Source organism: Trachypithecus francoisi, unplaced genomic scaffold, assembly GCF_009764315.1.
Source record: "Trachypithecus francoisi isolate TF-2019V2 unplaced genomic scaffold, Tfra_2.0 Lachesis_group20, whole genome shotgun sequence".
Classification (NCBI taxonomy): domain Eukaryota; kingdom Metazoa; phylum Chordata; class Mammalia; order Primates; family Cercopithecidae; genus Trachypithecus; species Trachypithecus francoisi.
In genome coordinates this window covers 68,735,659-68,763,410 of record NW_022681466.1, presented here as the reverse complement: position 1 = coordinate 68,763,410, position 27,752 = coordinate 68,735,659, and the positions used below count along the sequence as shown (strand labels likewise).

Genomic DNA, 27,752 nt, shown 5'->3' with positions numbered 1-27,752 from the left:
TTGGCCGGGAAAGGCGAGCCAATCTTTCAGCTACATGGAGGTTTCGCGTCTCCCCATTGGCCGGGGTAGGCGGGTTTCCACGCAACCCTCTCGGCGGGCCCCAACTATAGGCGGAGAGGCGGAAGAAGGCGGGACCTGAAGGGGGCCCCGCCCCGCAGGGCTCTGGTTTCCGCCCATTGGAGGGCTGTCTGAGCTCCGCTCACCAAAGGAGCCGGGAAACGCTGGCGGCTCCAAGAGCTTCTATGCCGCTGGCAGCGGCCTCAGCCTCCCTCACGCCGAAGCCCCGATCCCTGCGCCCCGACCCAACTGCGCTTTCTCCAGCCAAGACGCGTGGAAACTACAACTCCCAGAGCGCATCTCGCCGAGATCGGGCCCCACGAGTCAGGTGGCAGAGGTCAGGTGACAGCGGACCCGCCTCTCCCAAAGTCTAGCCGAGCCGGGGAACACGGTGCATTCCAGACCGGCACCTGGCGAGGCTCCTGCGTCGCCTGAGGGCGGTTCCCCGAGCTGGGGGCCCAGGTGAGAGCGGGCGCAGCCTCCCGTTTCCCAGGCGGGCCCCTTGAGGCACAGCAGGTCAGCGGGGCAGCCTGCCCTGCCGGGGGGTCCAGCGCCCTCAGCCGCGCCGGGCTCCTTTCCCCGTCACCAGTGCTGGCCTCGCGACACCGGACAACCCCGGGGTGGAAGGGCCCGAGCGCTGGTCAGCGGAGCCAGGGACAGCGGGCTGCCGGGGTAGGTGCCGTTCCCAGCCCGTTCCCTTCTGCTCAGTTGCCGCCTGGGTCTGGGTTGGGGAATTTGCAGATTGCTCTGGAGACGGTGAGAGGACCTTTGCGAGAGCACCAGTTGACGTGCAGAGTGCGGGGCTCCGGGGGACTGAGCAGCACGAGACCCCACCCTCCCCTCCGGGTTTTCACTCAGGGCGAAGGGAGGACTTCTGAGCCCTGCCTCTTCCAGTAACATTGAGGAGGATAACCGTGCTTTGTGAGAGCTCGCTACGCGCCCTAAAGCAACAGAGGTAACCACTTCATATCCTTGTTTCTCAACCTCCTTATTCCTACCCACCCCTCTCCTATAAAATTTAATACCACTAGTACACTGGGTATTTGTTTACGTGACCACAAACCATTGTAATAGCTAGATTTTTTTTTCACCACCATCTCCCCCCACCACCCCAAGTCTTTTTTTTTTTTTTTTTTGAGATGGAGTCTCCAGCCTCTGTTGCCCAAGACTGGAGTGTGGTGGTGCCATCTCAGCTCACTGCAACCTCCGCCTTCCGGGTTCAAGTGATTCTCCTACCTCAGCCTCCCAAGTAGCTAGGACTACAGGCCCGAGCCACCACACCCAGCTAATATTTGTATTTTTAGTAGAGATGGGATTTCACCATGTTGGCCAGGCTGGTCTCAAACTCCTGACCTCAGGTGATCTGCCCACCTCGGCCTCCCAAAGTGCTGGGATGACAGGCGTGAGCCACCACGCCCAGCCTACCCCCAGCCAATTTTAGTCCCACTTGACAATGCACGCTTTACATCTCCTCATTTAAGTCCTGTGAGGTAGTTACCACCATCCCTGTTTAGCACCACATGGTCACATAAGTAATAAACACGAACCCAGGTTCAAACCTGTCTCCAGGGTACACAGCCCTTACCACTATTCGTATACCCTCTCCAAAAGCAGGAGACCCAGGGAGTTCCAGGTCGTAGAACGAGGACAGGACTAACTCATACCTAGCAGAGAGGAGCTGCCACAGGAGACCCATAGCCCCAGGTTGCTCCTGGGAAGGGACTGAATGGATGAAACATGTGACATCTGAATGAGGCCTGGACAACTGTTAGAACTTACATAGGAAGGGCACACCAGACAGAGCCCATTGCCAGGAGATACTTTATTTCTATCTTGTAGCTTTCACAAGCCACTAGTTTTATGTAATTATCAATCTGTTTTGTTTTTTTGTTTGTTTTTAATTTGAGACGGACTTTCACTCTTATCACCCAGGCTGGAGTGTAATGGTGCAACCTCGGCTCACTGCAACCTCCGCCTCCCAGGTTTAAGCGATTCACCTGCCTCAGCCTCCCAAGTAGCTGGGACTACAGGCACATGCCACCACACCCAGCTAATTTTCAGATTTTTAGTAGAGACGTGGTTTTGCCATGTTGGCCAGGCTGGTCTCGAACTCCTGACCTCAAGTGATCCAACTGCCTCTGCCTTCCAAAGTGCTAGGATTATAGGCATGAGCCACTGCGCTCAGCCTAATCTGATGTTTTTTAACATTTTAATTGACTTACCTCTCAATGTCGTTTTTGTCTCTGCTGGCATCGTTCCTCCAGGTGTCTCAGCCTTTGAGGCTTGGGGATATTTGCTGACCAAGTCTGTGAGTTTAAGAAGCTGGTTAGGCCTGATTCTGCATCTAATTTCTGGAGAAAAACCAGACTCTGCCCGGGGCAACAAACTGAATCCCGAACTTGAGGTCACAGGGCAGGTATGAAGAGCGGAGAGCAGCAAGAGTGAGAGGGAGGCCTGTGGTCATCCCATACACACAGGAGGGCAATTCCTCCAAGGTCAGAGCACAGGAATCCAGCACCAAGGGCAAGGCCCCCAGGGGAGGCCAGAGAATGGGTGGGGCGTCATTCCTGGCCAGTGGGAAGGATCTCAGATGAGGCAGAGCTGCAGCAGCCGAAGAGAGAACCCTGGAGGAGACAGGGGCCAACAGAGGTCAGACAGCTGGAGCAGCCAGGGAGACTTCTTGAAGAGTATGTAAGGGAGTTGTCAAGAGATGCTGGAAGCCTTGGGGAAACTGAAATCAGAGTAGGAACAGGGATCTCTCCATACAGACCTTACCCAGAGCTCCCCACAGTTTGCAGGAGCCCCAGGAGGCTGTCAGCGTGGGAGGACCTGAGCACTGTGTACTGAGGCAGTGTAGAGACCAAGCTACAGAAATCCATGCCAGCCTGCTTACTCTTGACCTATGGTTCACCTGCTGTGTGTTGGGGTTACAGGAATGCAGCTCCCCATCGTCCACACTAAACCAAGGAGTTGCTCTGGGGCTCATCCCTCCCGAGTCCTCCTTGTGAATGACCCCAGCCAGTCCTGAAATGGTGACACTTGTCAAATAAAGTCTTGACAGGCGCGGTGGCTCACACCTGTAACCCCAGCACTTTGGGAGGCTGAGGCGGGCAGATCACTTGAGGTCAGCAGTTCAAGACCAGCCTGGCCAACGTGGCAAAACCCCATCTCTACTAAAAATACAAAAGTTAGCTGGGCATGGTGGCAGGCACCTGTAATCCCAGCTACCCAGGAGGCTGAGGCAGGAGAATTGCTTGAACCCAGCAGGGGAGGTTTCAGTGAACTGAGTTCACACCACTGCACTCCAGCCTGGGCAACAGAGCAAGACTCTGTCTCAAAAAAAAAAAAAAAAAAAAAATTTTAATATGTATATTAAAAAAAATTTTTTTTTTAAGTCTTAAGGGTCAGTTGGTGTCATCAACCCTTAGACTCTTATCCCAGGACAGGAAAGGAAACTAATTTCCTTGAGGTGTGTAGGTTCACAATGTCAAATATCTGACCACAGTTTTAACAACTTTTGGAGAAAAAGAATCTCAAGCCAGTAAAATTGCATCCTTTCTTTCTGCTAAGTTTTTGCTAAAAGCAGTTGAGGAGGGAAAAATTCTGGTCTTTGTTTACTTCCACAGGGAGGCACTTTACAGAACCCATTTGGCTCCCCGAGCCCATTTCCCCGTATATCAAAGAAAGATAAGTCCTCTCTGGGTGGCCCTCTGAGGCTGTTATGCAAAGCCCTGAGGTCAGAGCTGCCAAGTGGGAGTCCTTTATGAGCCATCCATGCTCCGGAGGGCAGATGGTCTACAGGGAGCTGAGCTGATTCGACATTCACCTGAACTTCTCTCGCTATTTTTCTTCCTAGTTCTGAGAAATCGGGAAACATGATAAGGAATTGGCTGGCTATTTTTATCCTTTTTCCCCTGAAGCTCGTAGAGAAATGTGGTAAGTTTAGAAATGACATGTCAACTTTGTAAAGAGGGAAATGGTGGCTAGAGGAAGTAGTCGTCTGATCTGTTTTTTGCCAAGGGTTTAGTACCAGTCAGACCATGTGTCTCTGTTTGCCCCTCAGCCATGTGACCCCTGGGGTGGTGGAGCGGACCCAGGTCTGGGATCCAGGTGTTTGGCAAAGAGCCAGAGAGTTCCACAAATAATTGGCCTTCTGCCCTGGTTATCTCTGTACCTTTCCTGTATCATCAAAGTGAACAGTTGGTTCTTAAAGTCAGACTATGCAGCTGATTCTCAAAGTCAAACTGTAGAGCCCCAACAACAAGGGATAATATCTTAAAAGACTGGCTCAGGCTGGAGCAGTGGCTCTTCACGCCTATAATCCCAGAGCTTTGGGAGGCCGAAGCAGGAAGATCTGCTGAGGCCAGGAGTTTGATACCAACCTGGGCAACATTTTGAAACCCCATCTCTATTAAAAAATAATTTTTAAAACTTAGCTGTGTGCAGTGGCTCATGCCTATAGTCCTAGCTACTTGGGAAGCTGAGGCAGGAAGATCACCTGAGCCCAGGAGGTCAGGGCTACAATGAGTTATGATCACACCACTTCACTCCGGCCTGGGCAACAGAGTGAGACCCTGACTTCAAAAAAAAAGAAGGCCACGTGCAGTGGCTCATACCTGTAATCCCAGCACTTTGGGAGGCCAAGGCGGGCGGATCACAAGGTCAGGAGATTGAGACCATGCTGGCCAACATGGTGAAACCCCATCTCTACTAAAAAAAAAAAAAATACAAAAATTAGCTGGGCATGATGGCGGGTGCCTGTAGTCCCAGCTACTCAGGAGGCCGAGGCAGGAGAATTGCTTGAACCCAGAAGCCAGAGGTTGCAGTGAGCTAAGACTGTGCCACTGCACTGCAGCCTGGCGACAGAGCAAGACTCTGTCCCACCCCTGAAGAAAAAGAATAATGGCTTATGTCTCTGCCTGTGGACCTCAAGAGACAGTCCTGGGTCCTGCGAAATAGCAGGAAAGCAGAAGAGGTGGCCACCCTGTTGTACCTGGTTCTGCGAGGCACAGATCATCTGAGGAGTCTGCCCAGCATCCCCTTGTAAGACGAGAAAACCTGTCCCTTAGAGAGGGGCTGAGGAACAAGGTGCAACAGCCCCGCAGGGCTAGGGGTCACTTGGAACACAGGCTGGGATGGAGTTTACACATCCCTGTAGGAGGACTGACCTTCAGCACAGGCCTCTTTGAGACCCGTGCCCTTCCAGCAATTCTCCTACTGCCCAAAACATCTCTGGAATTCCTTCCATAAAGAGCCGTGTTTAGCACTTCCAGGATGCCGGGCCCATTCATTTCATCCTCAGCTTGCCTGTTGGGTCAAATACAAAAATCAGATACTTTTTTTTTGTTGTTTTTTGTTTTGAGACAGAGTCTCACTCTGTCGCTGGGGCTGGGGTGCAGTGGCACGATCTCAGCCCACCACAACCTCCACCTCCCTGGTTCAAGCAATTCTCCTGCCTCAGCCTCCCGAGTAGCTGGGATTACAGGTGCCCGCAACTACGCCCAGCTATTTTTTTGTATTTTTAGTAGAGACGGGGTTTCACCATGTTGGCCAGCCTGGTTTCGAGCTCCTGACCTCGTGGTTCACCTGCCTCAGCCTCCCAAAGTGCTGGGATTATAGGCGTGAGCCGCCGTGCCTGGCCCAGATACATCTCAAATTCCCATTTCAAGTGAACCTTGACAAACCACACAAATCCTGCAGAGGTCTCCCCAGAGCCTAGCACCACTGCAGTTATCTGGCCTCTTGCATCTCAGAGAAAACAGTGGTCACGTGATCATCTCTTCCAGGTTTGTTAAACAATCAGCAATGTTTGTTTGTAGCCACACCTTGTGGATGAGCAATTTCGGGGAAAGGCAGGTCTTTCAGACCCTGGAGCCTGGTGTTTCGGAACCCCTTCCCCGCCCTCCAGGATCAGACTTTGTGAGACTGAGGCTGGAGCGTGTGTGTGCACGCGCGAGTATGTGTGGCCAGGCTTGTGCATGGTCCCAGGCGTGTGTGTGTGCGCGCGTGAGTACGTGTGGCCAGGCGTGTGCATGTGCCCGGGCGTGTGTTTGTGCGCGTGCATGTGTGTGTGCCCAGGTGTGTGTGTGCGTGCGCGAGTACGTGTGGCCAGGCATGTGCATGGTCCCAGGCATGTGTGTGTGTGCACGTATGTGTGGCCAGGCGTCTGCATGTGCCCGGTCGTGTGTGTGTGCGCGCGCACGAGTACGTGTGGCCAGGCATGTGCATGTGCCTGGACGTGTGTTTGTGCGCATGTATGTGTGTGTGGCCAGGCGTGTGCATGGTCCCAGGCGTGTGTGTGTGTGCGCGCGCATGTGTGGCCAGGCGTGTGCATGTGCCCGGGCGTGTGTGTGTGCGCGCGCATGCGAGTATGTGTGGCCAGGCGTGTGCATGGTCCCGGGTGTGTGTGTGTGCACACGTGAGTACGTGTGGCCAGGCGTGTGCATGTGCCCGGGCGTGTGTTTGTGCGCGCGCGTGTGTGCGCCCAGGTGTGTGTGCCCAGGTGTGTGTGTGCGTGCGCGAGTACGTGTGGCCAGACGTGTGCGTGGGCCCGGGTGTGTGTGTGTGTGCGTGAGTACGTGTGGCCAGGCGTGTGCATGTGCCCGGGCATGTCTGTGCGCTCGCGCGCCCGGTTGTTCACACATACACTTTAAAGCCCCATTAGGAAAGCTAATATGCTCCCCTAAGAGAAAAACAGAAAATCCAGCTACCACCACTCCAGTTACCCAGAGGGGAAATAGGCCCAGAGAAGGTAGAAGGCTTCCCCAAAGTCACACAGCTAGAAGGTAACAAAGCTGGGACCTGCATAGGATCCCCGCTGCATGAGATCACTTTGCCTCCTTTCCTGAATGCCATTAGAAAAGAAGAATGGGCCAGGCGCTGTAGCTCCTACCTGTAATCCCAGCACTTTGGGAGGCCAAGGTGGGTGGATCTCTTGAGGTCAGGAGTTCGAGACCAGCCTGGCCAACATGGTGAAACCCTGTCTCTACTAAAAATACAAAATTAGCTGGACATGGTGGCGTGTGCCTGTAAGCCCAGCTACTCAGGAGGCTGAGGTAGGAGAATCGCTTGAACCCAGGAGGCAGAGGTTGCAGTGAGCTGAGATCACACCATTGCACTCCAGCCTGGATAACACAGCAATTCCCCATCTCAAAAAGAAAAAAGGAAAGAAGAATGGAAGCCACCATAAAATCAAGTCACTGGAATTGAATCTCCAGCCTCATTCTGCCCTTGCTGTTTCTTTCTTTTTTTTTTTTTTTTTTTTTTTTTTTTGAGACGGAGTCTTGCTCTGTCACCCGGGCTGGAGTGCAGTGGCCGGATCTCAGCTCACTGCAAGCTCTGCCTCCCGGGTTTATGCCATTCTCCTGCCTCAGCCTCCCGAGTAGCTGGGACTACAGGCGCCTGCCACCTCGCCTGGCTAGTTTTTTGTAGTTTTTAGTAGAGACGGGGTTTCCCCGTGTGCGCCAGGATGGTCTCAATCTCCTGACCTCGTGATCCACCCGTCTCGGCCTCCCAAAGTGCTGGGATTACAGGCTTGAGCCACCGCGCCCAGCCACTGTTTCTTTCTTCTCTTTGCTTTGGGTAGTAATTATTAAGGACCACGGAGGAGATGATTGGCCTTCAGAGTTGTCTGTCTCTGACTTCTCTGGGTGGAATCTTGAGGCAGTGCAGCCTCGTGGCAAGAACCTGGGCTTTGGACTAGACAGGCCTAAGTTTGAATCCTGCCCTCACCATTTTCAAGCTCTGTGGGCAAGAAACCTGTCCTCTTAGAATGCTCAGTTTCCTGAAATGTAAGATAGGAATACTAATGCCTACCTCTCACTTCTGTAATAATTCGAAAATGGGTGCTAGGAGTATAGCAGAGTACCTGGTATTGGGTAGGTGCAGAGTGGGAGAGAGGCCTATAAGAATTAATTTTAAAAACCTGGCCGAGCATGGTGGCTCATACCTGTAATGCCAACACTGGGAGGCCAAAGAGGGAGGATCACTTGAGCACAGGAGTTTGACACCAGCACGAGCAACATAGTGAGACACCGTCTCTACAAAAAAAAAAAAAAAATTTTTTTTGAAATGGATTCTCACTCAGTCGCACAGACTGGAGTGCAATGTGGCATGATCTCAGTTCACTGCAACCTCTGCCTCCCAGGTTCAAGCGATTCTAGTGCCTCAGCCTCCCAAGTAGCTGGGATTACAGGCGTGCGCCACCACACCCGGCTAATTTTTATATTTTCAGTAGAGACAGAGTTTCACCACATTGGCCAGGCTGGTCTCGAACTCCTGACCTCAAGTGATCTGCCCACCTCGGCCTCCCAAAATGCTGGGATTACAGGCGTGAGCCACCTCACCCGGCCAAAAAAAATTTTTTTAAGTAGCTGGGCATGGGGGCGCATGTCTGTGGTCCTAGCTACTGAGGTAAGAGGCGGCAGCAGTGAGAGGATCACTTGAGCCTGTTCTGGTCAAGGCTGCAGTGAGCCATGATCACTATCTTTAGGAGGAACTCAGGATGGTGTCATGACTCATTTTGTAATTCTGATACAATGTAAAGATTTTAGCCTTATGGGGCCAGCTTCCTAACTGCCTCCCACCTTGGGCTAAAAATGTCCTGCAGTTAGCACTCAATAATAATAATAATAGTAACAATTATTAACATCTGGGCTTTGTGGAAAACATGTTACAAGCGTTGCTACATTTTACCTTCACAATGACTTGGTTAGATAGGTCTTGGTATTCTCCCCATTGTACAGATAAGGAAATGGAGGCTCAGAGAGGGTAAGCACCTTACCCATGGTCACACAGCTAGGAAGTTTCAGAGCCAGAATGGAACTGTGTGACTTTGAAGCCCAATATCTGAGTTGCTGAGCACCTCAGTTTTCTGTGGTGCTAAAGAAGGAGGAAATAAACATTCTCTGGTCTGGTTCTTGGAGAGTTCACAAACTCCTATTCTATTTTATTTTATTTTATTTTAATTTATTTTATTTTATTTTATTTTTATTTTGTTGAGATGGAGTCTCACTCTGTCACCCAGGCTGGAGTGCAGTGGTGCAATCTCAGCTCATTTCAACCTCCGCCTCCTGGGTTCAAGTGATTCTCCTGCCTCAGCCTCCCGAGTAGCTGGGACTACAGGCGCCTGCCATCACGCCCAGCTAATTTTTGTATTTTTAGTAGAGGTGGGGTTTCACTGTGTTAGCCAGGATGGTCTCGATCTCCTGACTTCAGGTGATCCACCCGCCTCAGCCTCCCAAAGTGCTGGGATTACAGATGTGAGCCACTGTGCCCGCCCCTCAACCTCCTATGTTATAATGCAAAGATCGTAGGAGCTCTGTGGCCATGTAGATCTCCCACTCACCTTGACCTCCACTACCTCCGGCAGAGCCCTAGGGATCCAGAGTCTGGCTGGCCACCTGGCATCACTTTCAGCATCCTGTCCTGAGCAGTGGCTGGTTCTGGGACTTGCTTATCTGGCATGGTCCTCAGCTCTAGGCAGAATTGAACTGGCGGTACAGGAAGTCCCAGCTGCACAAGCCTAGAAGAAAGCCTCAGAATGTTCTCAGAACAATGAGCCTGAAAAAGAAGAGCAGAGACACCACAGCAGCTGGGCTTCTGCAAGGGCCCGGGGACATCCTGTTCTGAGGAGCCCAGCCAGCCAGCAGGGGACTGGAGATTGTGGACTGTGGGGACCTGCAGACTTGGGACAGAGCTTCCATCTGCATTCACATGTGCTGAGTATGGAGAAGGCAGCTCTCAGGGTCTGAGAGGCTCCAGGTAGCAGAGCCTGGCCTGGGAGGACAAGCTTCAGGCTGTGATCTCCTTAGAGGAGATGAGGTTTCAGAGGAAGAGAAACTACCAGGGAGGAGTATCGAGGCGGAGAATCAGAGGTCGAATTGGGTAACTTTAAGTTTCCTTCCAGGCCAGATGCGGTGGCTCGCGCCTGTAATCCCAGCACTTTGGGAGGCCAAGGCAGGCAGATCACCTGAGGTCAGGAGTTCAAGACCAGCCTGGCCAACATGGTGAAACCTCGTCTCTACTAAAAATACAAACATTAGCCAGATGTGGTGCCGCATGCCTGTAATTCCAGCTACTTGGAAGGCTGAGACAGGAGAATCACGAACCCAGGAGGTGGAGGTTGCAGTGAGAAAAGATCACGCCACTGTACTTCAGCCTGGGCAACAGAGCGAGACTCTGTCTCAAAAAAAAAAAAAGTTTCCTTCCAACCCAGGCATCCAAATTCATCTCCCTTTGAGGGGTCTGAGTGATGGGGTCAGGGTGGGGGAACCAGGGCTGCTGGAAGCCTTTGAGGGGTCTGAGTGACAGGGTCTGAGTGACAGGGTCTGAGTGACAGGGTCTAAGTGATGGGGTCTGAGTGACGGGGTCTGGGTGACGGGGTCTGAGTGACGGGGTCTGAGTGACGGGGTCAGGGTGGGGGAACCGGGGCTGCTGGAAGCCTTTGAGGGGTCTGAGTGACGGGGTCTGAGTGACGGGGTCTGGGTGACGGGGTCTGGGTGACGGGGTCTGGGTGACAGGGTCTGGGTGACGGGGTCTGGGTGGGGGAACCGGAGCTATTTTTAGCAGAGACAGTTTCACCATGTTGGCCAGGCTGGTCTTGATCTCCTTGACCTTGTGGTCCACCCACCTCATCAGCGTCCCAAAGTGCTAGGATTACAGGTGTGAGCCACCGTGCCTGACCAGTTTTCTTTCTTTTTTTAAGAAAATATTTTGTAGAGACAGAATCTCTCTGTGTTGCCCAGGGTGGTCTCCAACTCCTGGGCTCAAGCGATCCTCCCACCTTGGCCTCCCAAAGTGCTGGGTTTACAAGTGTGAACCACTGCGCCTGGCCCCAAGATGGTTTTCTAAGACCCTAAGACCCAGACCTGCTTCCTCCCTCATCCAGGGGGCCTGTTTGTCAACTTGATTCTGAGTTTACAGCATAATGCCAAGAAGAAATCTGAGAGTAAAACAACTATTCACCCTTCTTCCTCCAGTCCCCGCAGGTAGCCCCAGGAAGGGGACCAGTACCAGGGTGAGCTGGGTTAGGAAGGAACCGACCAGTGCCGGGGTGAGCTGGATTAGGAAGGAACCCCCGCGGGCTCTTTAGAAAGCCGTTAGCTGGGCCCATGTGTCTCTCAGAGCGCAGGAAAGGGGCTGGCCCAGTTCTTCAGGGCCATTTTGACTTCATGAACAGAAGAGACAGACCCCTGTCCTTTCCATCTGAAGAGGAGGTTCAGGGCTGCCTTTTGTGCTCCCATAGCATGCTTGAATTCCCCTGTAACGATTTTTGGGCTCCATGGTTCTCTAACGATCTCTGGGTAACTCAGCCACAGACTCTCAGAGCCTGTCATCGTAGGGGATGAGGACGCTCCGGCGTTTCCTGCTCAGGCCTGTTTTTCTCCATCTCTGTCTCTGGCAGCGGGTGGGGAAGGAACTAACCAGGGCCTGTGTGTGGAGTCCCATCACAGAACAGGGCTCATCAGAGTCAGAACTCAGGAGCTCAGATGTCAGGGTTTCGGCCCAGTTTCCTGTCGCAGGCCCAAGCTCTGACCCAGTGCCTCATGTCATTGATTTGGGTCCTTCCAGAGTCAACCGTCAGCCTTACCGTTCCTCCCGTTGTAAAGCTGGAAAACGGCAGCTCGACCAACGTCAGCATCGCCCTGCGGTAAGTTCCCGGGCCTGGTGCTGTGCTCAGCTCCGCTCAGGCCCTGCAGCTGGGTCAGTCTGTTCAGATTTCTGATGTGCTGCTCCTGCCTCTTACCTGTAAGACAAGCCATAGAAAAAGGGGTGGTGCTAGCCCTGGGCTGCAGGGTGGGATGGCAAAGGCTGACCCCCACTCTGAATCCTCACTTCCCCTGGCAGGAGAAGGAAGGGGTGCTTCTCCCAGAGACGGGGGTCTTTTACCCGCATGGGAAGAGTCCTGCGTGACCGGCAGTGGAGGCCAGATTTCAAAGCGATTCTAAGACTAAATATTTGAAGAGAGCCCCGAAGGTCAAGGAGCAGGGGCCTGAGCTACTGGTTGGCGCTTCTGAGGTTGCTCTCAGAAGCAGAACTGGCCAGGGCCGGGCGCGGTGGCTCAAGCCTGTCATCCCAGCACTTGGGGAGGCCGAGACGGGTGGATCACGAGGTCAGGAGATCGAGACCATCCTGGTGAACACGGTGAAACCCCGTCTCTACTAAAAATACAAAAAACTAGCCGGGCGAGGTGGCGGGCGCCTGTAGTCCCACTACTCGGGAGGCTGAGGCAGGAGAATGGCGTGAACCTGGGAGGCGGAGCTTGCAGTGAGCTGAGATCGGGCCACTGCACTCCAGCCTGGGCGACAGAGCGAGACTCCGTCTCAAAAAATAAAAAAATTTAAAAAATTTTAAAAAAAGCAGAATTGGCTGCGTCGGGTGAATGCCACTCACGCTGGGCCTTGTCTGGGAGTCTTACTTGCTGCCATCTGCTGGCTTAGACACAAGCGTTGCGACCTAGTCCAGTCCGCGCCAGGGAGGCTCCCTCCGCCTTCTCTGCTCTTAGCTGCTTTGTCCCGCCCTTGCCTCCCGGCCATGAGGATTCCCTGATGAAGACCTAGAGCCCTCTCCTTCTCTCTATGGCCTCTCCCGCTTCCTCCCTCGCCTCTCCTGCGAGATCTGGCCTGAAACCAAAGCTTTGGTTCCGAGGCCCCTAGCAGGCCTGCCATTCCACTCCCAGCTCCTTCTGTCTCTGCACACCCTCCTCCTGCAAATCCTACAAGTCATGTCTTACCACAACTCTCCAGGCCCCTGCAGTGGCCTCCCACTGCCTTTCAAATTAACTCCAGGCCTCTAAACCCAGAGCCAGGGCCCAGGACGTGGCTTCCAGTCAGCACGTCTGCCTTCTCCCGTCAGATGCCTCTCCCAGCTTTCCAGGCCCAGACTGCTCCCTCCTTGTTCCCTGCCTGAGCCCTCTCCTCCTTCAGTCAAATTCTGGCCCTCACAGAAGGCCGTGCTCAGACCCGACAACCTCGGGGAAGCCTTTCCTACCGGAGCAGGGAGCCATGGTCCTGGGCCTCCAGATGCCTCATTTGTCATCCACACCCAGTTTGCTTTCTTCTCTGTTCTCACCCTACCCCGAAGGGATGGACACCTGGTCTCCTGATTAAGACAGGAAAGCCTAAGGAGCAGGGTTTCCACCTGGCTACCCATCAAGGTGGAGCACATAACATTTCCTAAGCCTAATTGCTTGAGAGTTGAAGGCCAGATGTGAGATCCAGAGGGGTGGTTGAGAGCTCACTATGTCCAGCTTCCCAGCAGTAATTAGACTCTTGTCCTCCACAGGCCACCATTAAATGCAACCCTGGTGATCACTTTTGAAATCACATTTCGTTCCAAAAATATTACTATCCTTGAGCTCCCCGAAGAAGTAAGTAACCAATCTTAACGGATGGGTAGGGAAACGTTAGGTAACAGAACACATTTGAATTAAGAACTGGTGGAAACAGGTCTCCTAGGTGGCCCCTGTTCCATCAACCTGGAAATCTGTGATTATTGCTTTCTTGTTCTCTTTGGGGATGAGTATTGTATGCCATTAGATGGAATTAAGAAGGTGATAGTGAGGAACCTGAGGCAAAAATCGTTCCAGGAATGTAAAAGTTCTTAGGATTTTCAGCTGGGAGTGGTGACGCACGCCTGTAATCCCAGCACTTTAGGAGGCCAAGGTGGGCGGATTACATGAGGTAGGAAGTTTAAGACCAGCCTGGTCAACATGGTGAAACCCCATCTCTACTAAAGTAAACAGGTGTGGTGGTACGCGCCTGTAATCCAAGACACTCAGGAGGCTGAGGCAGGAGGATCACTTGAACCCAGGAGGCGGAGGTTGGAGTGAGCCGAGATGACCCCACTGCACTCCAGTCTGGGCGACAGAATGAGACTCCGTCTCAAAAAAAAAGTTCTGGCCGGGCGCAGTGGCTCAAGACTGTAATCCCAGCACTTTGAGAGGCCGAGACGGGTGGATCACGAGGTCAGGAGATCGAGACCATCCTGGCTAACCCAGTGAAACCCCATCTCTACTAAAAAATACAAAAAAATAGCCGGGCGAGGTGGCGGGCACCTGTAGTCCCAGCTACTCAGGAGGCTGAGGCAGGAGAATGGCGTAAACCCGGGAGGCGGAGCTTGCAGTGAGCTGAGATCCGGCCACTGCACTCCAGCCTGGGCGACAGAGCGAGACTCCGTCTCAAAAAAAAAGTTCTTACAATTGTCTAAGGCCTGGCTACTCCAAGGGCATTCCAGGACCTGCAGAACTGGGCTTCCTTAGGAACAAGCATCTCAGGCCCCATCCCAAACCTACTGATTGAAAGTCAGCACACTAGCAAGATCCCAGATGGTTTGAGTCCACATTAAAGTTTGTGAAGCCTCATTCTGAGACACCATTGGTTGGGTGTCATTTCCAAACACCAGTGCCAGAGGCTGTGGGATCTAACAGCGATCATCACCCATAGCTTTATGCAGGTATCTATTTGTGTGTACCCTGCTTCCACCTTCCTGAGAATTTGAGCCAGCTGCTATTCAATTAGATAAAAAGCATCCATACAGGAGGTGGTAAATAAGGGTTTAAAAAACAAGATGGGCCGGGCACGGCGGCTCAAGCCTGTAATCCCAGCACTTTGGGAGGCCGAGACGGGCGGATCACGAGGTCAGGAGATCGAGACCATCCTGGCTAACATGGTGAAACCCCATCTCCACTAAAAAATACAAAAATCTAGCCGGCGAGGTGGCGGCGCCTGTAGTCCCAGCTACTCGGGAGGCTGAGGCAGGAGAATGGCGTAAACCCGGGAGGCGGAGCTGCAGCGAGCTGAGATCCGGCCACTGCACTCCAGCCTGGGCGACAGAGTGAGACTCCGTCTCAAAAAAAAAAGATGAATGCACGTCACTCAGGGTGAGTAACTTCTGGAGAGCTATTGTACAACACGGCGATACAGTTAATAATCATGTATTATTGCATGCCTGAAAACTGCTAAGAGATTAGATCCTAAATATTCCCACCACAGCTGGGTGCAGTGGCTTGCACTTAGAGTCCTAGCTACTCATGTTCTTAAAAAAAAAAAAAAAACGATAAGTATATGAGATGATGGATATATTAATGAGCTTGATTTAATCATTTCACAACGTATGCATGTATCAAAGCACGTTGTATCCTGCAAATCTATACACTTTTTATTTGTCAATGATACCTTAATAGAGCTGGTGGAAGCGAGAGGAGAAGAATGCAGGGATGAGATCAGTAGCCATGAGGCACATCGAGATGGGCAGCAAACAGGAATGAAACACCATCAGTCTCAAGCATGTGGGAATCTGTGATCTGAAAAATGTAGCATCGCTGGCTGCAGAGACGTGTACCTGTAGTCCCAGCTACTTGGGAGGCTGAGGCAGGAGAATCACTTGAGCTCAGGAGTTCAAGGCTGCAGTGAGCCACGATTGTACCACTGCCCTCCAGCCTGGGTGTTGGAGCAAGACTCTGTCTCTAGAAAATTAAAAATAAAAGTAAAATGTTGAAAAATAACAGCATTGCTGAGAGAGAGGTCTCGGAGTGTCCAGCTAAGGAGACCCTGCCTGAGAGGGAGATCCCCCTGCTGGTGAGCACCTCGATAGGCAGTGCCATTTTCCACACCTTCTCTCTTGCCTGGGTGTGAGCCCAGCATGCAGAGCCGGTGGGTTCTGACAGCACAGCCCTCTGAGCCACAGATTAAATTCAGACTCTGGGAGGAACAGATGCTGATTGCTTCGTTTAGGGCCAAACATCTAAGTCCAAGTGTCATCTTTTTATTTTTATGTATTCATTTATTTTTTATTTTATTTATTTATTTAGAGACAGAGCTTCACTCTTTTGCCCAGGTTGGAGTAAAATGGCGCAGTATCAGATCACTGCACCCTCTGCCTCCTGGGTTCACGCGATTCTCCTGCCTCAGCCTTCCAAGTACCTGGGATTATAGGCGCCCACCACCAGGCCTGGCTAATTTTTGTATTTTTAGTAGAGCGGGGTTTCACCATGTTGACTAGGCTGGTCTTGAACTCCTGACCCCAGGTGATCCACCCGCCACGGCCTCCTAAAGTGCTGGGATTACAGGCGTGAGCCACTGCGCCCAGCCATTGATTGATGGATTGATTGAGACAGAGTCTCACTTTGTAACCCAGGCTGGAGTGCAATGGTGTGATCTCAGATCACTGCAACCTCTGCCTCCTGAGTTCAATCAATGATCCTGCCCTAGCCTCCCAAGTACCTGGGATTACAGGCACACACCACCACGCCCGGCTAATTTTTGTATTTTTCGTAGAGATAGGGTTTCACCATGTTCGCCAAGCTGGTCTTGAACTCCTGGCCTCAGGCGATCCGCCCACCTCGGCCTCCCAAAGTGCTGGGATGACAGGCGTGAGCCACTGTGCCTGGCCAAAGTGTCCTCTTTTTAAAATCAGGGAGTCTTCAGCAAAAGAAGCCTGACAGCAAACAAGCCTGGGCTGTAGGAGTCCTTGAACCTGGAGCACAAACAGATCCAGCAGATGCATGTGTCAGTCAGGGTAGCGGTGACCCTTGGGGCCAGGGGAGGTTGGAGGAAGCAAGCGGTGCTTCCGAGGACTCGGGAATGTTTCCTTTCTTCATCTGGAAGCTGGATGCGTTCAGTCTGTAGACATTTCATCAGGCTGTGATATGTGTCCTTTTCTACCTGTATGTCACAGTTCAGTTTTTTAAAAAGTCTTCAACAGTGAGAGCCTGGGCGCGGTGGCTCACATCTGTCATCCCAGCACTTTGGGAGGCTGAGGCGGGTGGATCGCTTGAGGTCAGGAGTTCAAGACCAGCCTGGCCAACATGGTGAAACCTCATCTCTGCTAAAAATACAAAAATTAGCCGAGTGGTAGTGGTATGCACCTATAATCCCAGCTACTCAGGAGGCTAAGGCAGGAGAATCACTTGAGCCTGGGAGGCGGAGGTTGCAGAGAGCTGAGATCACGCCGCTGCACTCTAGTATGGGTGACAGAGTGAGACCTTGTCTCAAAAAAAAAAAAAAAGAAAGAAAAGAAAAGAAAAGTCTTTCACAATGAGAGTCAAACCATTAGTGTAAGATGGCATTTATGGGCACCCAACCTACATTTCAGGCTCCTGCCGCACTGGCCCTTCCCCACCCACCTCTCACCACTCCCCTCCACTACCTGTGATACTGGAAGCCTCTGGTTAGAACATGGGAGTTGGGTGGTCTAGGAGCCAGGCCTGCGAGCCTTGGGTAAGTCACTTCACCCCGACATAGCACCGTTTCCTTATTCACAGCCGTACGGTGAATAATGTCTACTTCACAGCCCTGTGAAGATCAAAAGCACTAGCAAGTATAAAATGTCTAGGATTGGCCAGGTGCGGTGGCTCACGCCTGTCATCCCAGCACTTCGGGAGGCCGAGGCAGGCAGATCACCCGAGGTAGGGAGTTCAAGACCAGCCTGGCCAGCATGATGAAACCCGGTCTCTACTAAAAATACAAAAATTAGCCAAGAGTGGTGGCGGGTACCTGTAATCCCAGCTACTTGGGAGGCTGAGGCAGGAAAATCACTTGAACCTGGGAGGCAGACGTTGCAGTGAGCCGAGATCGCACCATTGCACTCCAGCCTGGGTGACATGAGCGAAACTCCACCTAAAAAAATAAAAATAAAAAAATGTCTAAGATCGTCCCTGACACACAGAAAGCACTCAGTGAAAAGCAGCGATTATCATTTCATTGTCTTGTATCAGTCGATCAACCAATTTTCTCCCTTCCTAGTTCCAGAAGGGATTTAGTGGCCACTTAACAAATCTCCAGGCAACATTGGAAGGAATATCTGTTAAAAATAAGAAAAAGTGGCCGGGCGCGGTGGCTCAAGCCTGTAATCCCAGCACTTTGGGAAGCCGAGATGGGCGGATCACGAGGTCAGGAGATCGAGACCATCCTGGCTAACACGGTGAAACCCCGTCTCTACTAAAAATACAAAAACTAGCCGGGCGAGGTGGCGGGCGCCTGTAGTCCCAGCTACTCGGGAGGCTGAGGCAGGAGAATGGCGTAAACCCCGGAGGCAGAGCTTGCAGTGAGCTGAGATCTGGCCACTGCAGTCTAGTCCGGGCGACAGAGCAAGACTCCGCCTAAAATAAATAAATAAATAAATAAAAAGAAAAAGTGGCCAGGCACAGTGGCTCATGCCTGTAATCCCAGCACTTTGGGAGGCTGAGGCGGGAGAATCAGGAGGTCAGGAGATCGAGACCATCCTGGCTAACACGGTGAAACCCCGTCTCTACTAAAAATACAAAAAATTAGCTGGGTGTGGTGGCGGGAGTCTATAGTCCCAGCTACTCGGGAGGCTGAGGCAGGAGAATGGCGTGAACCCGGGAGGTGGAGCTTGCAGTGAACAGAGATCGCGCCACTGCACTCCCAGCCTGGGGGACAGAGCAAGACTCCATCTCAAAAATAAATAAATAAATAAGAAAGAGTGGCAGGAAAATAAAAGAGCCAGGAGTGGCATGTGTTACGAAGATGTAGCTTGTGAGACGTGGACCATAAGTTGGATTCGAGGCTTTGCTGCAGCCGCTATACCATTTCCATTGTTCTGCCAAAGCCCCTGATTTCTGGTGCTAAGAACAAGAAGGCAGTGCTTCAAGGGTCCTCATTAAGAAGCCACTGCAGGGTGCAGTAGAGTGCCTGCAGTCCCAGCTATTCAGGAGGCTGAGGCAGGAGGATCGCTTGAGCCTAGGAGTTGGAGTGATCAGTGAGCTACAGACACATCACTGCACTCCAGCATGAGCTACAGAGCACGACGTGCCTCTTAAAAATAAGAAGGCCAGGCCGGGCGCGGTGGCTCAAGCCTGTAATCCCAGCACTTTGGGAGGCCGAGATGGGCGGATCACGAGGTCAGGAGATCGAGACCATCCTGGCTAACACGGTGAAACCCCGTCTCTACTAAAAAATACAAAAAACTAGCCGGGCGACGAGGCGGGTGCCTGTAGTCCCAGCTACTCGGGAGGCTGAGGCAGGAGAATGGCGTAAACCCGGGGGGCGGAGCTTGCAGTGAGCTGAGATCCGGCCACTGCACTCCAGCCTGGGCAGCAGAGCAAGACTCTGTCTCAAAAAAAAAAAAAAAAAAAAAAAAAGAAGGCCAGGCACGGTGGCTCACACCTGTAATCCCAGCACTTTGGGAGGCAGAAGTGGGTGAATCACCTGAGATCGGAAGTTCGAGACCAGCCTGGCCAACGTGGCGAAACCCCATCTCTACTGAAAATACAAAAATTGAGCTGGGTGTGGTTGCGGGCACCTGTAATCCCAACTACTTGGGACACTGAGGCAGGAGAATCACTTGAACCCTGGGGGTGGAGGCTGCAGTGAGCTGAGGTGGTGCCACTGCACTCCAGACTGGCAACAGTGAGACTCCCGTCTCAAAAAATATACAAGCAGCAGCAGCCACGGCAGTCTAATGAGCCAGATCCTCGTGGCACCTGCAGTATGGGTGGAGTATTATCCAGGGAGCACAGAAGCTGGGGACCAGGGGAGACAGTTTGGTTCAGTAAGGATATCCTCCCACTCCCCACCACTCCAAGAGGATGTAAGAGTCTCAGGAAAGGCTGGGCGTGGTGACTCTCACACCTGTAATCCCAGCACTTTGGGAGGCCGAGGTGGGTGGATCACTTGAGGTCGGGAGTTTGAGACCAGGCTGACCAACATGGTGAAACCCCATCTCTACTAAAAATACTAAAATTAGCCCGACGTGGTGGCACATGCCAGTAATCCCAGCTACTTGGGAGGCTGAGGCGGGAGAATCGGTTGAACCCGGGAGGCGGAGGTGGCAGTAAACTGAGATCGTGCCATTGCACTCCAGCCTGGGCAACAAGAGCGAAACTCCATCTCAGGAAAAAGAAAAAAAAAAAGTCTCAGCAGGAATGCTTGGGAGATCAGATGTTGCAGGCAGGCCTCCAGGTACTTCTTCTGGAAGCAGAGCATTTACCAAATACTGGGTAGCAGCAAGGGTGAAAACGTCCTCTTTGCCAAGTATCTCGTGTATGTGCCTCTTCTGCTTCGTCACTTGGCAGCCAGGTTGGCACAGGGCACGCATGGTTTTGTGGACGTAGAGGATCCTAGTGATGATGGATAGAAGTGATGGTATTGTAGTAAAGCAGTGGCCCAGCTTGCTGTGCACCAGGCTCTGTGCTGTCAGCTTTCTGGACATCCTGTTAGTCATGGCAGCCCTGAAAGATAGACACTTTTGTTAACTCATTTTACAGATGAGCAAACTGAGATCAGAGCTTGAATAACTTGCCCAAGGTGACGTACCCAGTGAGAGGACAAGAGCCATCCCTCCTTCCCTCAGAGATAAGCCAGGGAAGGGCATGAGGACAAGTCCATAGCTCTGCTCAGAAAGTCTCACCCAGGCCAGGTGTGGCGGCTCATGCCCATAATCCCAGCACTTTCGGAGGCCAAGGCAGGCAGATCACCTGAGGTCAGGAATTCGAGACCAGCCTGGCCAACATGGTGAAAGTCTGTCTCCACTAAAAATACAAAACTTAGCTGGGCATGGTGGCGTGCACCTGTAATCCCAGCTACTTGGGACTCAGGAGCCTAAGGCAGGAGAGTCACTTGAACTCGGGAGGCAGAGGTTGCAGTGAGTCGAGATCGCCCCACTGCACTCCAGCCTGGGTGACAAAGCGAGACTCTGTCTCAAAAAAAAAAACAAACAAAAAAAGAAAGTCTCACTCAGGCCAGGCGCGGGGGCTCACGTCTGTAATCCCAGCACTTTGGGAGGCTGAGGCGGGTGGATTGCTTGAGCCCGGGAGTTTGAGACCAGCCTGGGCAGCATGGCGAACAGGAGGTTCAAGTTGGCTGTGGGCGCTACAGCATCTCTCCTTTTGCTTAGTAAGCTCGCGGAAGGTGGGGCTGTGGGTGATGCGTCCCTCCATTCCCTAGCGTGTAGCATGGAGCTAGATGCCGGCGGTGCCCTCAGTAACCGTACATGGCATTGGATTGAACCTCAGTCTTCCTAACAGGTGGTGGTGCCTCCCGGAGTGACAAATTCCTCTTTTCAAGTGACATCTCAAAATGTTGGACAAGTTACTGTTTATCTCCATGGAAATCACTCCAATCAGACCGGGTAGGCTGGCCTCAGCGCGTGCGGGCCTCACGTGACAAGAAGGGGGCCGTGCTGGGCGCGTGGAAGTCTCCTTCGGAAGCCCCGCCTCAGCTCATCCCGGTCCCCAAACTCCTTTCCAGCCCGAGGATACGCTTTCTCGTGATCCGCAGCAACGCCATTAGCATCGTAAACCAGGTGATTGGCTGGATCTACTTTGTGGCCTGGTCTGTCTCCTTCTACCCTCAGGTGATCATGAATTGGAGACGGAAAAGGTAACCCCCCGGGACGTACGTGCTGTCTTGGGGCCACTAGGAGCAGGGCCTTCCAGCAAGGCAGCCGATGGCGCAGCCTCCGACGTCCCCTCTACCCTTCTGTCTGCCTGCCCTTTCCAGAAAGTTGTCCCAATGCGAAGTTGTCCCAATGAGAAGTTGTCCCAATGCGAAGGCTCGGGGAGCCTGGGTCGGACTCCCGTGCTGGGCATTTCATCCTTTGCCCAGCTCAGCCCCTCGCTGAGAAAGCAACAAAATGGGGCTCGTTAGTTTAGTGGAGAATGGGCAGGGGAGGGAGGGAAGTCCACCATGAATCTGCTCTGCACTGGGTCCACCTGGCCCTGGAGGATTGCAGTGTCAAGTCCTGTAGACTCAGCCTTCGGGATGAAGCAGTCCCACCTCGACTTGCAAGGACCCAAGCTGTCCTGCAGTCACCCTGGCCACGTGGGCCTCCTGGGGGGATGGCAAGCAGATAGCCAGGAGGGAGACTCTCTTCCGGAGGCCTCCCCGACTCCCCTCTGGAGCCAGGACTTGAGGAGCAGAGAGATCTTGGGCAGGGGAGGAAGGGAGGAGTGAAGTAGCTCTCGAGAGGGCAGGGATTGGGTGGCATCCATGGTGGGAGCAGGAGGGACCTAAGGACAGTGCCCTGCTTGAGATGAGCCGAGTCCTCCTTCCCTGTGGCCTGGGAGCCCTGTCCCTCCCATTCCCCACAGTGGTGCCAGTCCTCACCCCCGGCCCTGCCCTGCCCCTCCACCCCCACCAGTCCTCACCCCTGCCCTGTCTTGCCCCTCCATCCCCGCCAGTCCTCACCCCTGCCCTGTCTTGCCCCTCCACCCCCACCAGTCCTCACCCCTGCCCTGTCTTGCCCCTCCATCCCCGCCAGTCCTCACTCCCTGCCCTGCCCCTCCACCCCCGCCAGTCCTCACTCCCTGCCCTGCCCCTCCACCCCTGCCAGTCCTCACCTCCTGCCCTGCCCATCCACCCCCGCCAGTCCTCACCCCTGCCCTGTCTTGCCCCTCCACCTCCTGCAGCGTCATTGGTCTGAGCTTCGACTTTGTGGCTCTGAACCTGACGGGCTTCGTGGCCTACAGTGTATTCAACATTGGCCTCCTATGGGTGCCCTACATCAAGGTACGGCCTTGCCTGTCCCACATCTCTGCCCACGTGGTGTGGTGGCCTGGCTGCCCCTCACCACCCAGCTTCTCCCACCCACCAAACAGGAGCAGTTTCTCCTCAAATACCCCAATGGCGTGAACCCCGTGAACAGCAACGACGTCTTCTTCAGCCTGCACGCGGTCGTCCTCACTCTGATCGTCATCGTGCAGTGCTGCCTGTATGAGGTGAGACCAGGCCTGGCCCCCCACAGGCCGCCCCAGCCAACACCCACCACCCTGCCTCACCTTTGACAGAAGACGCAGCAGAGCCTGGGAAAGGAAGTGGGTGTGTTCATTCAGCCCGGTCCTGTGCTGGGCAGAGAAGATGCCCGTGAGTCCAGGCCCTCAGAGCCCGCCAAGTCTGGGGTGAGGGACTCAGGGAGAGGCAGTGGCTGGACTCAGGCTGAGAGCTGTGCACAGAGGAGCACAGACAGCTCACAGAGGAGCGCAAGGCCCTGAGCCCCGCCAGGGAGGAGGGAGGAGGGTGGCAGAAGACGCTTGGCTGTGTTCCAAGGATGAGTGAAGTCCCTACGGAGGAGAGGAGGAGCCAGGGTGGGCTCCCGGAGGGGGTCAGGTCACAGAGGCCAAGGGGCATTTGAGAGGGACCCAGAGCAGGTGGGTGCAGCTGGGCTTAGGGTGCCAGGAGGGGCAGGTTCCTGAGCGGTCAGGAGAGGGCCTGCGTGCAGGCAGAGGCACCGGTGTTCAGCCTTGTTGCTGGAGACCATGGGTGTCAGCAGGGCAGGGCCCCGCCAGGGCTGGGTCTGGAGACCCCTGACGTGACAGCTTTGGTTTCCCTTGTCTCAGGGTGTTCCCTTCACACTGTAAGGCCGGCCGGGGGCTGTCTGGCCGCCCGTATGAACCTTCTAGGCTTTCTTAGCTTTTGGTGTGAAGCGAGAGTGAAGGAGGCCCACGTTGGGCCCGTGTTCAGGGAAAGGCAAGGCAAGGGGACAGATTCCGGAGATCCTCAGGCTGCCGCCGGGTTGTGGGACGAGTCAGTACCTGGCTAGGAGAGGCACCAGGCCACCAGAGGTCGGAGCCCACGTCTCCAAGTGAGTGCTGAGAGGCACCCAGTTCTGCCAAGTAGGAACGAAGCAGACGGAGCTTGAGAGTCCCAGCGGCCTGAACAGGAGGCCCTGGCGATGAGAGGTGTGGCTGGTGCTGGGGATGTCACCCCAGCCCAGGTGTGATGCTTTCTGTGGCCCGGATGTTCCCCTGCCACGACCCCAGTGCAGTCCCCACCTCGCAGGGGCTCCTTCAAGGCCAGGGTCCAGCCTCCGTGCCCTTCTCCAAGCCCGCCCTATCCGGGGCCGCCCGTGCTGAGCCCCGGCATGGCCTCTGTGTGGGTCCACATCTCTGCCCTCCTGTCGCCCCCAGCGCGGTGGCCAGCGTGTGTCCTGGCCTGCCATCGGCTTCCTGGTGCTTGCGTGGCTCTTCGCACTTGTCACCATGATCGTGGCTGCAGTGGGGGTGACCACGTGGCTGCAGTTTCTCTTCTGCTTCTCCTACATCAAGCTCGCGGTCACACTGGTCAAGTATTTTCCACAGGTACTTCCGGGGCCCTGTTCACGTGGCTGGTGGCAGGAGAGGCGAGAGGTACAGGGCCCAGGCCCTGCTCCTGTGGGGCAGCTCCGGCCGGGGTGAGGAAACAGGACAGAAAGCCACAGGGAACCCGGGAGCCCAGGAGGAGCAGGGCGGTGGGGAAGCCAGCCTACCGCTACCGCTCTTCCCCCGGGCTGGAATCACACGAGATCGTTAGCGGAGGCCCTGGGACCCCATGCTCCTCTGAGCATCAGGCGTTGTGCAGGTGGTTCCCCTTCTCCACACCCCAGCCTTTCCTGATGCCTTTGGCTCTGCCCCCACCACTGCCTCCATTTCCACAGCAAGGGGCAGCCCCGAGGGGCCACAGCAGGAGACTCTGGAGAGGTGAGGTGGGAGGAGGGAGCGCCTTCCTGCACAGAGCTCAGCCCCTCCTACGAGCGAGCGCAGCAGGTCCTCTTCAGATCCAGGGACTCAGGGTCCAGCACATCTTGCCCTATGGCCTGGGACAGGGTTGGGGCTGAAGTTGCTGCACCCGGGAATCTAGGGCCTCATTTAACTCACCCCATTCCCAAAGGGAGGAGCCCTGTCCCAGTGTCCCCAGCCCTGGGAGCCTTGTGTTCTGTGAGCTCAGGAGGGCCTGCGTTCTGACTGGGAGGCAGGGCTGGACTCAGGCTGAGCAGGACTGAGTTCCGTGGACAAGGAGCCCGGGTGTTCCGGGCCAGGCCAGCCTACACAAAGGCTGGGGTGGGACACGGGGAGGTAGTGAGGGGACATGGCTGGTTGAACAGTATTGAGCATGTTGAAGCTGGGAAGCTAGGGTCAGGTCCCAGGAGCTGGGGAGGGCTTCCAAGGAGGGGAAGGTTTGGGGAAGTGGGCCCCAGTCCCTGAGGGTGGGAGGGCTTGGGGCCAAGAAACCAGGCAGGCAGGAGCCCAGGTTGGAGATGTTTGGAACTGTCCCGGACTGGAGAGGCAGCAGCAAGTACGGAAGAGGGTGAGCCAGGACACAAGACAGGGACCGACCGGAGGCTGACTAGGAGACCACCAGAGAGGCCAGGACCTCCCTCACGGCGGGAAGGAAAGGTCACAGCAGTCAGAGGACCCACAGGGCTCTGCGGCGTGGGAGGACGTGGGGCACAGGCAGTCAGACTGGAGCGCCTCCCCGCAGACCCACCCCCCAGACCCCGGAAGCCTCAGCCAGGCCTGTGAGGGGAGTTAACCCCCTCTACAGACAGGGAAACCAAGGCTAGGAGAACGGTCACTTGCCCAAGACAGCAAGCTCTGGTGACGGAGCCGGGATTCCAAACCAGAAGTCCCACTCCCACCCAGTCCCTAAGCACATGAAGTCCCGGCTGAGTTTGGGGACAGCCTTCCCTGGAGGCGAGAAGAATGACAGCTGCAGGGAAACTAGCTTAGGGCCTTAGCCCCAGGGATGTGGAAGACACAGGAAGGCAGCACCGGCCCCGCCTCCCTGGAACTGTGAGGTGCGGGGGGCTGGGGGGCCTTTGCTTGCTGTACATGCAGATGAGACGCCCACCCCGAGGACCACCCAAACTGTTCCTTGGCTGAGGCCTGTCATAGCCCAGAGGTCACTGTGTTCCTTGGAGCCCAGGCCCCAGTGGGAGGAATGAGAACCGCTTTTGTTTGGAGGGGCAGTCACGAGGCACGTGAGGCAGCCGCCCAGTCCTCACCGCCCTCCATCTGTCTGTCCATCTGTCTGGCCCAGGCCTACATGAACTTTTACTACAAAAGCACCGAGGGTTGGAGCATTGGCAACGTGCTCCTGGACTTCACCGGGGGCAGCTTCAGCCTCCTGCAGATGTTCCTTCAGTCCTACAACAACGGTGAGTCGGCCAGCGGGCTGCTGGCCACCCTGTGGCTGGAGCATCGGGCGGGGCCAGCCTTCCCGGGACCCTCCAACCAGGGCTCCACCCCCAGCTGGGATCCAAGCCAATCCAGCCCCCAAGGAGAGACCCACCTAGGGGCCTTCGTAGCTGCAGGATTTGTGGTTTTTTGGGACCCCCACTTCCCACCACCCCACATGCTCCAGCTGCCTCAGGAGCTGCAATCTAACACCAGCTTCCATCCCCCGGCTGCTAACAGACCAGTGGACGCTCATCTTCGGAGACCCAACCAAGTTTGGACTCGGGGTCTTCTCCATTTTCTTCGACGTCGTCTTCTTCACCCAGCACTTCTGTTTGTACAGAAAGAGACCGGGGTATGACCAGCTGAACTAGCACCCAGGGACCCAGTGTGCACAGCCCCCAGCCTCGTGCCCTGCTGGGGAAGGCCTCACCCAGCGAAGGCCGGAGAAGCGGTTGGGCCCTGGCACGCAGGGCTGGCTCAGTGTGCGGACAGAGGAGAGCACTCTGCTCCTGGAGCCAGAGGCCGTTCAACAGCCTGCCTTCATCCGGGCCCCTCCTGGGCCTCCCCGGCCAGGCACGTGGCACTGCCGCCTTGACGCCGCCATCTCTTTTCTTTAAGGCTTCAAGCAGCGCACACAGGCTCTGGCAGCCGTCTCAGGCAGGACTGGGCACCGAACTTGCAGCTGAAGGCCTTGCCCCAAACTACCAGCGTTTCTGCGAGCAGCTTGAAGGGCTGACCTTGCAGCCGGGAGAGCCCTGGGCACTTTGCTGCCACCGCTGCGTTCCCAGAAAGCAAGCAGCCAGGTGCCGTGGCCAGTGGACTCAGAGGTGCTGGTGGAGGGACTAGCACTTTGGGGTTAGGCCGCAGGATTCTTTCTGTGAAGGCCACTTTCCTGACACGCTCTCTCTACATAACTCAGCGTCCGCGACTGCCGCCAACAGCTGGCCCTGCCCAGGGTATTGCTGAGCCCTGAGGGGCCTGCCAGATTGGTTCTGAATTGGACTCCTGCCCAGCAGATTAGCATACTAACTCCTTTCAGATTTTGTGGAGGGACGTTTGGAAGTGGCTTACTCTTCCACCCTCTCTGCTACCTCGACCTTTCCAGTCAGATGGGCCCCACCTGAGCACACCCAGCCCCTCCTGACCCAGCATCTGGGGTACAGGACACATCCCTCTCCCGCAACCAGTCTGTGCCTTAGAGGTCTGTTAGGCCTGCCAAACGGCGACCAGCTGCCCTGGAGGGAGGGCAGGCCCCCTTCTCTCTCTTTCTCCAGATCCCTACCTGAGACTCACCAGTTTCTGGCCTGCTCAGGAGCCTCAGATAAGTATTTGTACTTGAGACCACCTCACACAATCCGTATGGGCCCAGCCCTGATCTCAACCTCCTTCCCTCCACCCGAAGCTGTCGTCCTTCCTGTGGCAGGAGGGGGAGGTCCCAGGACGTGCCTCGTACATGCCTTGAGCTTGTCAGTCCACTGAGTTTTCTTCCATGAGAACAACGCGAGGGGCCTGCATCTTGAATTAAAACCTACTTGCTTCCTTTCTGCACTCTTAAGTGTGTGCTCGATACAGAAGGCAGGTGTGCTGGCCTTCCGAGCCAGGTGCCCCTGCTCCCCACCTTGTGTAAGGAAGCGCGTAAGGTTGTGAAGTTCACTGACCCGCGGGGACTGCGTGCTGACCCCGCACTTCCCTGGGGAGGCCTCTTGGGTCGTGTGAGACGCCTGCCCGCCCAGGGACAGGTCCCTCTCCCAGGCTCGTCTTTACCATGACCAGGGCACGCCACTCAATCTGGATGTGTGTG

At 54.7% G+C, this 27,752-nt stretch overlaps 2 protein-coding genes across 6 annotated transcripts in view; one reads left to right on the top strand and one right to left on the bottom strand.

The window, feature by feature from the left end:
* The window catches only part of SHPK (sedoheptulokinase), a 46,571-nt gene extending 31,255 nt beyond the window's left edge, over window positions 1-15,316 (bottom strand). Inside the window, exons 1-4 of the mRNA XM_033185083.1 lie at window positions 15,234-15,316; window positions 11,648-11,803; window positions 9,404-9,618; window positions 2,280-2,681 (exon numbers count right to left, since the gene is read on the bottom strand). The gene's annotated coding sequence lies outside the window, so the exon portion shown is untranslated. The remainder of the gene's footprint in view (window positions 1-2,279; window positions 2,682-9,403; window positions 9,619-11,647; window positions 11,804-15,233) is intronic.
* CTNS (cystinosin, lysosomal cystine transporter) lies at window positions 168-27,499 on the top strand. Of its 5 annotated transcripts, none has more exons than XM_033185089.1 (13): window positions 168-519; window positions 799-1,012; window positions 3,914-3,993; window positions 11,629-11,707; window positions 13,342-13,426; window positions 21,044-21,147; window positions 21,267-21,398; window positions 22,427-22,526; window positions 22,616-22,735; window positions 23,924-24,094; window positions 25,812-25,929; window positions 26,189-26,303; window positions 26,570-27,499. In XM_033185089.1, the coding sequence occupies exons 3-13, from the start codon at window positions 3,933-3,935 to the stop codon at window positions 26,685-26,687; spliced, it is 1,203 nt and encodes a 400-aa protein (XP_033040980.1). In that variant the 5' UTR covers window positions 168-519; window positions 799-1,012; window positions 3,914-3,932; the 3' UTR covers window positions 26,688-27,499. The 5 variants fall into 5 exon arrangements, with proteins under 5 accessions (XP_033040980.1, XP_033040977.1, XP_033040978.1 ...); XM_033185086.1 differs by adding an exon at window positions 3,684-3,744 and having other exon boundaries at window positions 171-519; window positions 26,189-27,499; XM_033185087.1 differs by having other exon boundaries at window positions 171-394; window positions 26,189-27,499.
* Window positions 27,500-27,752: the final 253 nt, after the last annotated feature.

Coding starts and splice junctions, on each gene's coding strand:
- CTNS (XM_033185089.1), top strand. CDS start 3,933: ATGATAAGGAATTGGCTGGCTATTTTTATCCTTTTTCCCCTGAAGCTC. Junction 11,708..13,341: donor AACGTCAGCATCGCCCTGCG/GTAAGTTCCCGG, acceptor TGTCCTCCACAG/GCCACCATTAAATGCAACCC. Junction 21,148..21,266: donor AATCACTCCAATCAGACCGG/GTAGGCTGGCCT, acceptor ACTCCTTTCCAG/CCCGAGGATACGCTTTCTCG.